This window comes from Scophthalmus maximus, chromosome 17 (assembly GCF_022379125.1).
Source record: "Scophthalmus maximus strain ysfricsl-2021 chromosome 17, ASM2237912v1, whole genome shotgun sequence".
Taxonomy (NCBI): domain Eukaryota; kingdom Metazoa; phylum Chordata; class Actinopteri; order Pleuronectiformes; family Scophthalmidae; genus Scophthalmus; species Scophthalmus maximus.
The window spans coordinates 489,176-501,756 of NC_061531.1; the positions used below are offsets into that span (position 1 = coordinate 489,176).

Sequence of the window (12,581 nt, forward strand, 5' to 3'; positions counted from 1 at the left end):
TAATCGTCACAGCCGGAAACTGTAAACACTAAAAAAGCAACATTTGCCAGCACATCTTGAACTAATCATGTGATGTTCGCTTCAGGACAAATAACCATATCATGAGCTTAACATTTTGATATTTCATCAAAACATTTTATTGTGTATCATTTTAAACTTTAAGTGGGAACATTTAAAAACGTCTTTTCCTTTGTGAAACCAACAGTCACATGACAAAAAATTCTGTTACAATTCTACTGCCGCAAGGATCCATGCATTGACATGTGGTTGTATTGTATCATGTTGAATCTCTAAATCGTTCAACATGTATACCATATGGAGGCCTTTATTGTTTTGTTTTTTTACAGTATTGGTATTGAAAAATGTTGTGTATATTGATTCTATTTTTCACATTTTGTAAAAGAAAATCAAATGTTCCTTTACCTTTTTATTTTTTTAAATGTATGATATTATTACTGTGTTATACTGCATCAGACATTATAAGTCGTTTTTACTTCTAGCCTTTTTTTCTGGTTTCCATAGAGCTGCAGTGGAAAATGAGCCCATAGAGAAAGAAAATGTGAAAGGAGCTTCAAAAAAGACCTGTAGAATGTTCAGACCATAAACACATGAAGTCATACACTACCACTACCCACCAAAAATCACACATAACTAATTAAACTAAATGAGCTGAATTGAGGCTGTTGATGATCATTCTTGGTTTGTCTGTGCTGCATTTCTTCCATATGGTGTTTTTGTAGCTGATATTCTTTTCCTGCTTTGCATGAACAAATAAGTGCACTGGAAGTCCTGTGGGGGCGGGGGGGGGGTCTTACATCCATTATGTGTGTGTGTTTGTAGTTACACACACACCAGCATGGTCTGTCAGTGATGACTCATCACTTCTGTAATGTTAGGAATGTAAATCTATCTTGGAACTCACACACACACACACACACGCACACACACACTTGCAGACACATTTGTTTTTGTGTGCTAGTATTTAAGGAATGCAGTGTGTTAAACAGGGATGTCTCCAAATCATGCAGCAGCATGAGAAGGGTGTGCACTGCAACAAAAAGCTCACATGAATCAGCATTCAGCATTGACACTATTGACTATGTACATTTTGACGAGACTTGTAAAATCTCTTAATTGTAACAATGTGTCTCCAGGACTACCTCCCAAGCCAGCAGGACATCCTCCTGGCCAGAAAACCCACTAAGGGCATCCATGAGTACGACTTTGAGATCAAGAATGTGCCCTTCAAGATGGTAGACGTGGGCGGTCAACGCTCTGAGAGGCGGCGCTGGTTCGAATGCTTTGACTCGGTCACTTCCATCCTCTTCCTCGTCTCTTCCTCTGAATATGACCAGGTGAGTTCAGTTTCCCCCTCCTGCACATCAAAAGAGAGAGAGACAGTGGACGAGCGAGCTACAGAGTGAATGCAGAGAGGGAGTGGTGTTAGTGAGGACAAATAATTGGAGAAATTGGAGAATTGTTTTATTTTATTTATTTTAAATCTGATTGTGTCATGGTGCTTATGTTGTTAAGCAGAATCAAACAAGGTTTATGTATTGGTACTTTTTGTACATTTTCATCATATTTTAAAAATACTGTGATAATACTGATAACTGTGATAATTTTGGTCACTATAACCGTGATGTTCAATTTTCATACCGTTACATCTGCGCCAGGGACATACAAAACACCAGAGTGTGCAGTCACTGAATGTGAATGACATGACCAAAATTGCCAATGAATCAATATGAATTTATTAAATTAAAGAAAGAAACGACATTCAAGAGCCAAACCAAGAGAAATATGTCAGAGTAGAGCGAGATGAGCTGCTGTCCTTTTCCTTATTCAAGATTTCCTCTAATGATGACCTCTGTGTCCCTCAACACGACATGGACCTTTCCTGGATCATTTAAAAATATGTTATGGCAGTGGGTTATGAATATTCGCATGTTTCATAGATATCACAGTGTGTTTTACATTCGCTCATAACTGCAATGACTAAAACACAGATGCACACAAGTCTCTTTGTGACCTGATGGTTCGAGGAACTAAGGATCCACCAGAGTAAAATCAGGAACTGGTTTTGCCCATTTTCTTGTCCATAATTTTAACTCAAAACCACAACTATGAATATTTTATGCTTCTTCTAAGGTTCTTTCCTCAGTTTTCACTGTATTTAAAAAATTCAGCAGAGGGTCGTTTAGCTCACTTGGCAGCGCCAGCACCCCATGTACGGACGCTTGAGTCCTCCTGCAGCGACCATGGGTTCAATTCTGACCCTGGCACTTGTGTGTCTTCCCCCACTCTCTCCCCCTTCACGCTGAATACTCTCCTGTCAATAAAAGGCTTAAAAATGTGTTGCTGTTTGTGTTTCCACTGCATTTGAAAGAGCATGAAAATTAGGCCAATAAGTCAAATTATGGATACAAAATTTCCCTTTGATTGATACACTGTTTTTGGGACTAGGAACTATGACCAAAGAAATTAGGTTGGACCTTTTTTCCTCAGGTGGAAATGCAGGTAAACTTTTTGAGTCCTTATAAAAGGGTTAAGACAACTTTGCCAGTATGGAAGGGTAATTTTGACAGATTTTTTCTTCTCTTCTTTGTACAATGCACAGTCAATCAAACCTGTTGCCCATATTAGGCACATACGTGTCCCGACAACCTTTGACCCCAGCATTCATGATATGTCTGCACTCCTCCAGGTGCTGATGGAGGACCGGCAAACCAACCGGCTGAGCGAGTCCCTCAACATTTTTGAGACCATCGTCAACAACCGGGTTTTCAGTAACGTCTCCATCATCCTGTTCCTGAACAAGACGGACCTGCTGGAGGACAAGGTCAAACATGTGTCCGTCAAAGACTACTTCCCCGAGTTTTCAGGCGACCCCACGAGCCTGGCGGACGTCCAGCGCTTCCTGGTGGAATGCTTTCGCAAAAAGCGCCGCGAGCAGCAGCAGAAGCCGCTCTACCACCACTTCACCACAGCCATCAACACCGAGAACATCCGGCTGGTGTTCCGTGACGTCAAGGACACCATCCTTCACGACAACCTCAAGCAGCTGATGCTGCAGTGAAGGGACTGACCAGGAGGAGGAGGAGGGGGACAGAGGGATGGAGACAGATGGAAAATGGGTGTCAAGGTGCCTTTTTCCTTAACCCCCCACTCCTGCCAGCCTGTAAGTGGAGCAGGAGGCGTCACTTTTGAACTTTGACTGTGTATTAAGCCACCACTACTACCGCCATTCCCCCCACCCCCACGCTTTCTCTCTGCCTTACTGAGCTTGTTCACTGTGACTTATAACAGCTGCTTTTGGCTCAGAGCTCCAACCGCCCTCTGACCCTCGAAAACCACTGTAAATGACCCCCCACGTCCACCCTCAGTACAGTGGACCTTGTCGACATTGTCTATGGTATATCCTCTCTGTATGTGTTTTGCTCTGATTCACATCGTCACACTGTCCCTTTTTTTCTATGCTGCTCTGACCACTGTTGATTGGGGGGGGGGGGGGGGGGGGCTTGTTTTAAACTGGCGTCAATGAGTAGCTGTCAAAGCCACCTGCCAGTGCTGGCAACGTCAGCGGCTCAGCGACTGTTGCCAGGTGTTGCCTTCCTTTTGCAGAATGCCTTTTGTTTTGTCTTTGGGTTAACATATGCTTTCCAGCGGCGCTTGTTGATCTCATCACCGGGCCAGGGTGGGGATTTCCTCTGAGAGAAATAGAACAGGAAAGAACAATACACACACACACAGATAGGAAGTCCTATTGATTCCACCTGATTCTAGTTTTCTAATCATTTACTTTCACTTTCTAGTCGTTGAATATTCAGTATTTAACCTATGCATTTTCTTTTAACTTATATTTTATAGGGGTTTACACTTGTGTGACTGCTGATGGCCTCTGTTACAGTTAATTTGGGGGGGGTGAGAGAGCACAGACACAAACACAAATAGACCACTTGTAACATAAACCATCAGGCTAGCTAGGTTCAGCGTGAAACATTGTTTTTAGCTTTTTCTCAGGGCAAATTGTGAACCACTTCTCTGTGATTTGAAGCCAGAACTCTCTCACTCTGCCCCCCCACAAGTCAAGTTGTCGAATGACAGCTGTTACAGTGTCTTCTCTCTGGGTGTGCGTGCGTGTGTGTACTAAAAGAAACTGCTGATCCCGTTTCCACCTGGTATTAACTCGTGATCTGTACATGGCTGAAGACCTTAACATTTGCATCCGGCGTTAATAAGTCGTGTTGTTATCCACATTCTTTAAAATTCCTCTTGGGTAGTGATTTTCAAGCAAAGATGCCAAAATTTTATGCTTCTCATATGCAGGGACTTGTTACATGTCCTAATCTCACATTTTAGTAAACTGGATAATAACTGTTGGTTTAATCGATAATGATAACAATAATGATCCTTATTTGCCACTTAATTGGATCTCAGTATGCAAGCTAGAAACTCCAAGCAGCACCTGACAAAACCTGGGTCAGAGCATCTAGGAGTCAGAGACCCCCGGGGGCAATGCTGTTGATGCTTGCGGATTTGGAAGACTTGAGGGTTGATTGTAGGAATCTCATCTCCACGCACCATATCTGGATAACATTCTGGACAATATTCAGATTTGTCAACACATCTGGCAGGATTCCCCATTGCCGTGTTTCTGTGTGCACTTACATCTACGTTAATAATTATTTATTTATCATTTTATTTTTTATGTTTTAATGGGCAAAACACAATGCTGATACAGATCACACGGTAATACCAGGGTGACATCTGGTCTGTGGTCCACATTGGTGTCATCTGAAAGCTCTGTAACGAGAACGTGAACTGGTTTGCTCTGGCGGCTGACTGCAGCAATATCAAGAGCTGACAGTCAAAGTGGTGTTGCTGCAGTGAATTGGAATGTATTGCAGCGATATTACAGACATTGACCTCCAAAGCCTTCATGTCTTATCTCTCCACGTCATCTCCATCCTGTAAGTGTTGTGTATCGTACCAGAACGGAGGAGGCGGCTTGTTTGGCCTTTGTTTTGCTGTCTCAGAAGGTACCTGTAGATGCTGTCCGTCGTTCTCGTCCACATTTCTGAGCTAAAAAGGAAAGGGATGAAGCCAGTCTGTATGTTCCTAATGATCCACTGGCCCCGTCGTGTACAGGTTATCCATTGTTCAAATTGTCCTCTTAGCGCCTTCTCAAATGTCTAATTCATCACACATCATGCAACATCACTCTCATTTCCAACAGCTGATGTAAATCCCTCCACACATATCTCGGTATGACCATGAGTGTTGTTACATATATTTAAAAAAAAGTTTGGATGGTGTTTATTTAAATCTAAAGCATCAGCTTCCTCCAGATGTGTCGACAACGTGATCACCTCCAGATATTTGGCTCCACTGGTTCATGCTTCAGCAGATGTTGATGAGTGATGAAATCTGTGAACCACTGATTCAGATTCCTGTCCAACTGTGACATCACAGTCGGGCTCTTTTGGGGAAACCCTGCTTGCAATTTGAGAATCTCAACTTGAATGTATGGGTGTGACATTTCCTACACATTTTGAAAGCGGTTGACCCCAGCTGGCCAATCAGAGCAGACTGGGGTTTATCGGTAAGAGAGGCTAAAAGAAATCTAGGCGTTTTAGACAGAGGGTGAAAAGAGGAGCTGCAGGATTGGCAGTATGAGAACAATGATGCCTTTTCTGAACATTAGAGCATGTAAACCTTTTCAAGTGGTCACCAAAATTAAAAGTATGAACCTGAATATGAGCATAATATGTCACCTTTAAATGTGATCGACAGAAAATCTTTTATTGTTTATTGTTTAAGGTCTTGAACACAGACATTGTACATACACCAGCACAGCTTCGTGGTTATTTCTCTTTATAGTTGTTATTGCAAATGGCAGCTAATCGCTGCAAAGACTGAATGACGTTTTTTAACTCTTAACATGCCCAACCTATCCCACAGCTACACACACTCCCAGAGTTTTAAAGATCCAAAGAGTCTTTTCACTCTGAAAATGAATTTGTAGAAAAATAATGCATCATAGTGATAGATGACACCAGTGACTGTAAATAAAGACGGATGGCTTGTTTCCTCTTCCTCCCACTGTTCAAACATGAGGCCAAAATATTCTGGATGCAGGCGCAGACATCTTGTGTTGGTGATGTCATGTGGAGGCAGAGTCTGCGCAGAAGTGATCGAGGTGTGGAGCCTCTGTATCTAGGTCCCGCCCATACGCCTTCCTGACCAATCAGTCTCAGCTGTCCATTATGACACCTCAGCCTTTTTTATAGCATCACATAACTAATTAACACTTGAACATGCCACATTGTGAAAAGAACTACCTAACATGACAGAACCCATTTTTGGACCTGTACATTCCAGATGTTTGTCATGTCTTCCATCTTTATATACAGTCACTGGATTACACTGTTGAAGTCATCAAGGTGTCAACATCATCTGCTGCTGCAGCCGTTTCTCATACCGCTCACTTCACTGATGACTAGTAGAGTGGATCACGCTTTTCAACTGTATTTCTGTTTTCAGCACATTCATGACATGTTCCTCTTTGCTCCTCATACTCGGACGATTTAGCTTTGAGTAAACAGTTGCCTTAATCAGGGACATGAAGGGTGAGGGGGACACGTGTCACAGGAAGCTATGTCACTGTCCCCCCAGACCAACAAGGAGCCCGCTGTCACTCAGCATGTGTCGTCACATGGCTGATGTTGGTGTGTATTTGTGTCGGCTAATATGACTGGCTCCCCCTCAAATTGTGCAGCGCCAGTCAGCATGATTCTCTGTCTGTCTGTGTCCGGATGAAGCACTGTCTGTTTGTGTCACACAAATGTCTGGTATCAGACTGCTGTGTCATGTCGTCACTCAAGGCCAGAAGAAAGCCTATAGTTACACACACGCGAACACACGGGCACCATGGAGTCAGAGCAGAACAGCCTCTGTCAGTGCTGAACAAACTTGGTTTTGATCATGAGTGCACAGACAGTGTACTGTCACAGGGGACCAGGAGCAGACGGGTGAGCGAGCTACATGTCTCGGCTCTGTCATGTCATGTTTCTCCATCATGTGACGTCACGACTCCAAAGTCCGACAGTTGACTCGGAGCCTGCTGCAAAAAAAAAGAAGACATCCTTTCAAAGCACCTAGGCTTTTTTGCTGCCTTCCACCATCTGACGGGTCAAGAAGGTGATCTGGACTTAATGACTTAATTAGCATTTCTGAGATTTAGTTGTTTAACTCTCTCGAACATATGTAAGAAAATCTCAGCTCAAAGCCCAACGTTTCAGAGCTCCCACATGGTCTTCATTGTGATGGGTCATGGGGGCATTCAGCTCTGAGACCAGAGATCATGCTTGGACTCTCATGGGTCCAGAGTGACACATGGAGACCTTAGTGTGTGTTTGAAAGTTGCCACAAGCTCAGTGTAGAGGATGTCATCACACTTCAAACTTCAGGTTTGTCGAGATAAAGTCAGAACCAGTGGTGGCTCTGCTGTAAATGCCTGTCTGCTGTTGTTTTACAGATTTAAACAAACTAACACAATGGTACAGCAAGTCGCGTCATCAACGTCTACTCTGGAAGGTGGCGATCAAAATGCCTGCCCTGATTCAACAACTCTTCCACATCTTCCAGGAACTCTGTGCTTTTTGCACGTCTTTTAGTCTCCCTGCCATGAACCAGACAAATTGGACCCTCGTGCATTTGTGGTGACAGAAGTAGTGGTGAGAAGGACGAATGAAGGGAAATAACTTGAGAGAAAAGTTCAGCCCCTGCCTACATCTGCTCCTCCACTAAGTGGACCAGTCACTGTGTAAAGTCAGCTGTATAATCTGATTGTGGGTTGTTTTTTTTCAGAGAGTTGGGGACTGTGCTGGATGTAGGTTACTCTGCCTTCACAGACTGGCACTTTGTCTGAAACGTAATGAAGGCCACACCAAACTGAGTCCTACCTTCAATCCTCGGCCCAACATCCCCTTTGTGCCCAGAAACTGTTCTGTATTCTGTGTTCTCTGTTGAACTGTGGTCCAGGCTTCACCATCTTACCTTCCAGTGTCCTACATAATACCTCGTGATCAGATCACCTGAGACAGATTGTTCACACCAGATCTGAACAGGGCCTTAGATTTGTCACCAGGTCCTGAGGTTGAGCTGCTTCAGCAGTGCCGGCGCTCAGTGCTGGGATCTGGTGGGGATCTTTCTTTCTGTTCCGGGAACAGAGAAGATCCATTTCAAACCAGGTGACCTTGTTTGAGTTCTGCTCCCAAAGCTCCTTGCTGAGCAGCGTCTCACTTCTTTAACTGCCTTTGACTTTGCCTTTTAACCTTTTCTGTGATGCTGGTTTTCTACCCTGCATCCTATGTGTTGTGTGAGTCTGACGTCGGTGCTGCGACTGGAGGTCGCGATCGTGTTTCGACTGAGAGAGGTTGTAAAACACCTGTGAGAGGAAACCAGTGTCACCCAAGATAGTCCAAACTATGCAACAGCACTGCTCCACAGCCTTGACTTGATATTATTATGTGTTCAAATAATCATGATCTCACTGACTGATGATTCTCTTAATGCCAGTGTTTTATAGAAATATGATCTGCCAAATATACTGATGTTGAGTGCCTCCTTTTCCAAGCTCTGCCTCTATTGTCCAATCGTGTTAACAAAGGTTTTATACTGTGTTTTGTTTTATTTTTATGTTTTAATAATGCCACAGTCTGATGTCCTCATACTAAGTAACTCACACAAACATTTCTCTGCCCAGTTTTTGGTATTTCCACGTACAAAAACTTTCGATGTACAGTCTAACTTATGCTGTCTTATCCTTCTACTCTTAAATAAATCCAGCTGTTTTTTTAAACACGGCCTCTGCTGTTCTTCAAATTGTTGTTGTTTCATACAAACAGCATATGGTGTGGTTCTGTTTTAGTTCATTAATCATGTACAGTAATCAGCTACTACCCCGACCATCCAGTAATAGTTTCTGTCTTGTGACGATGGAAAATGCCAAACGTGTTGTGGAATGTGAAGAGTTTTCTGTTTTTATACCATAGCTGGAAAATCTGGTCTGGTTCTGTCACCTGTGACTGGACATTTTAGTTGTCAGATGAAAGATTAATAACCAAATATCAGCAGCTTAATCAATAATGTAAATAATGCTTAGTTGCTGCCCTGATCAACCTAATGTACAGTTCTAAGGCAATTCAGACGTTTGGATTCTTCTCCTTCATCAGTCACACAAGGAAGCGTCTGATTGGTCCCAGGTTCAATCTTTAGCAGGACAACGAGCCCAAACACACCGAGTCCTAAACAACGGTCTCCAGAGACAAGAGGAACAACGAGTCCCGCAGCAGATGGTGTGGACCCCACAGACACCTGATCTCAGCATCATGGAGTCAAGGTGGGATCACATTGCTCCACTTTGTAACAAGTCAACTGATAAATAACTGCTGATTCGGCCTGTTGCAGCTGGAGTATCCACATGCTGTGTATGAGATAATATGTTTTGAACCATCGGCATGAATCATCATCCAAACACTGTGTGCAGTGATGCTGGAGGCGGGGCTTATCTCTGCATTAGATGTGTGTACAGAGCAAAGCTGCTGTCCAGATGAACATTATCATGTGTTTACATGCACTCTAGTACCTTTGTTATGATCAGGTGTATCTACATGGTAACATACTCTGGTTTTCAGAAGCCTAAATTACCATTTTCCAGGTTTAGATAAACCTGGAATTGATTTCTGATAGAAACCAGGATCCTGTAATCCAGGTTTCTGATAATTTTCTCCATGCTCACTGGTTTGTCTTTGTCTCACTGTCCTGACTGGTTGGGTTGACCAAACCAGGAGCAGTTGGGTAACTGCTCTTGGAACTGCACCGGTCACTTTACAAAGACTGAGGAACACTTTGTCACTTCATCAGTGCCCTCTACATTTATTACATTCAATCTGCACTCCATGTCCTCTATATTTCTCAATTTATTCTATTCATTTAGTTTCCGGTATATTTCACATACTGCACAGTATTTCCTTTCTATTGCAAATTTTCAATTTCTTTAGCCCTACTCTTACTTTTGCACTATTTAGAATGTATTTATTGTATATATTACTTATCTTATTTTTATTTTATTTTTTGGGAGTATTGCACCGTGGGTCCGAGATAAACGGCTTTTCAATTCCTCTGTATGCCTGGAACAATATTGCAGGAATTGACAATTAAGTTGACTTGACTTGACTTGACTTACTGGTGATCGGATGGAGGAGCAGACAGCTGTGTTCAGGGAATGTAATCTATGTCCAGGGCAGCTGTGGCTCTCGAGGAAGAGTGGGATTTCCGCTAATCCAACAGTCAGTTTTTTGATTCCCGCCTCCTCTAAGTCAGCATGTTGAACCGTCCTCAGGCAAGGCACTGAAACCCAATATTGCCCCTGACTGCTGTGTCGGCAGTGTGAGAGAGGTGAGATGTGTGAGTGATAGACAATGTGCTTGGTATAGAGAGCATTGTTTGAATATGTGTGTGTGGGGGATTGTGATCTGTGAGGTAAAGTCCGACCTATTTGTAAATAGAATAAATCCATGACAATAGAATTTTTTTTTTAAAGTTCAGCCATTCAGTTGAAATGCCCCCAGGTGACCCCTGGGTTGGATATGACTGATTAAAGACAGCATCGGTTGCAGCAGGTCAGTTTACAGCACCAGAGGAAATGATTGAGACACGTGCACGTGGACTCAATGGAACCCCTGCAACAGCACACCAGCGCTGCACACCGATCCAAACATCAACCTCTCTGTGGATTTCAGTCTAACCTGACATACCCATCTTTTCTGCCCAATTAAATAAAAAGTGGAAAAAAAGGATTATGCTGAGTGCCTGGGACGGTATTTGAGTTGAATTGTTTGTGACAGCGTCTGAAGCCTTACTTATGCAGCAAAGACCTCAGCACCCAGTGCAGACCATTCAAACCAAACTGCACTGAACAACATGAACTGTTTTCAGTGCAACTGCAACTGCATCCATTCAAAAGCCTTAATAAACAACATGTAGTTACCCAACCAGCTGAATGATATGACATCACCACATGACAACCCACATCTGTGAAGACAGTCGTCTGCCTTTTAAAAGACCGTAAGAACTGATGAAGCAGGAATTATTGCCACTGACCCTAAGTACAAATAAGAAGGTATGTGGTTGCAGACTGTGTTTTCATATTAACATTCAATTCAATTTTATTTGTATAGCGCCAAATCACAACATACATCATCTCAAGGCACTTTACACAGTGAGGTCAAACCTCACAATATTACAGAGAAACCCAATAGTTCCCACAATGAGAAGCACTTGGCGACTGTGGAGAAGAAGAAAAAAATGTTATCAGGAAGAAATTTCTAACAGAACCCGGACTCAGTTGTGGGCAGAACATCTTCCATTTATATTTTATACTGACATTTATACAAATGATTACCTGGATCAATTTTTAGACTCAGACATTTTACATATTTATCCACATAGTGGGATATGAACAGATGTATGTTCTTGTCAGTTCTTGAAATTTAAAGTAATGATCTTTTGATCATGGTTTTATATACTGAACATTATTCAGGCTAATACACATTAAGACAAGGGTCATATCAGAGACATAACTAATGTTCAGCCAGTAGGAGATGGTGTTGCACTACTTGTAGTAACAGCACTGACTGAACGGCTGCGTGCAGCTGTGTGCAGTGCAACTCTGTAACCAGTCAGTGAAATCCAGGGAAATAGGCTGAGGAGGAAAACATTATGTCCCCAACTTTCTATGTGAAATTATGTAAAGGCTTAATAAACCACTTAGAACAGCCGTGCAGGGCTCATGTTCTACAGATGTCAGGCAATTTGCTGCAAGACTTTTCAAATTGAATCCATGAAGAAAGTTTCAGATTTGAATCATTGCCTCTTTCTTCGAGACACCATTTGAGCAGTGGTCTTAAAATAAGGGTTTGATCATTAATCAATTTACACTTAAAGAGCTACTCCACTGATTTAGTATGACACCTCATCGCTTAATTAGTGGGAACTGGTGCTACACATTAAACAGAGAAACAGCACAGGCCAAGCTATCCTAACTGATAGCTCCAAGCATGGGTTTTTTTGCCTGCTCGTAAAATGCAGTGATGTATACAGCACCAAACCCCCAGTCCCAAGGTGGTGCAGGTACAAGTACAGATTATACATGTCCCTCGGGACATTGGCCAAGGACCATAACATTTTTGATGCAGTTCTGGGCTTCAGGAATAATTCTTTCACTTTAATGGATGTTGATGGAGAAAAAATTCTGGCATATTTAGGGGACTGATATTTCTAAGTGAGAGGGGAATTTGTTGCGAATTCAAAAAAACCTCTGGATCTAAAGATTTTTGTATTTAAAGGAGACATATTATACCAAAATCACCTTTTCAGTGTTTGTGCACATAACGTTGTGTATCTGTGGTGCCTGCCGGCCCACAAACTGTGAAAAGACCACCCTGTCGTCTTTTTTGTGGGCTGGCTAAACCCTGGCTAAACCTTCCACTGTTTCAGATTTCTCTCCCACTGTC

The 12,581-nt window shown here is 42.6% G+C and overlaps 1 protein-coding gene across 1 annotated transcript in view; it reads left to right on the top strand.

The window, feature by feature from the left end:
• gna13b (guanine nucleotide binding protein (G protein), alpha 13b) overlaps positions 1 to 8,866 on the top strand; it is a 30,564-nt gene extending 21,698 nt beyond the window's left edge. Inside the window, exons 4-5 of the mRNA XM_035614712.2 lie at positions 1,155 to 1,355; positions 2,708 to 8,866. Coding sequence (XP_035470605.1) covers positions 1,155 to 1,355; positions 2,708 to 3,079 — 573 coding nt within the window. The 3' untranslated portion in view covers positions 3,080 to 8,866. The remainder of the gene's footprint in view (positions 1 to 1,154; positions 1,356 to 2,707) is intronic.
• Positions 8,867 to 12,581: the final 3,715 nt, after the last annotated feature.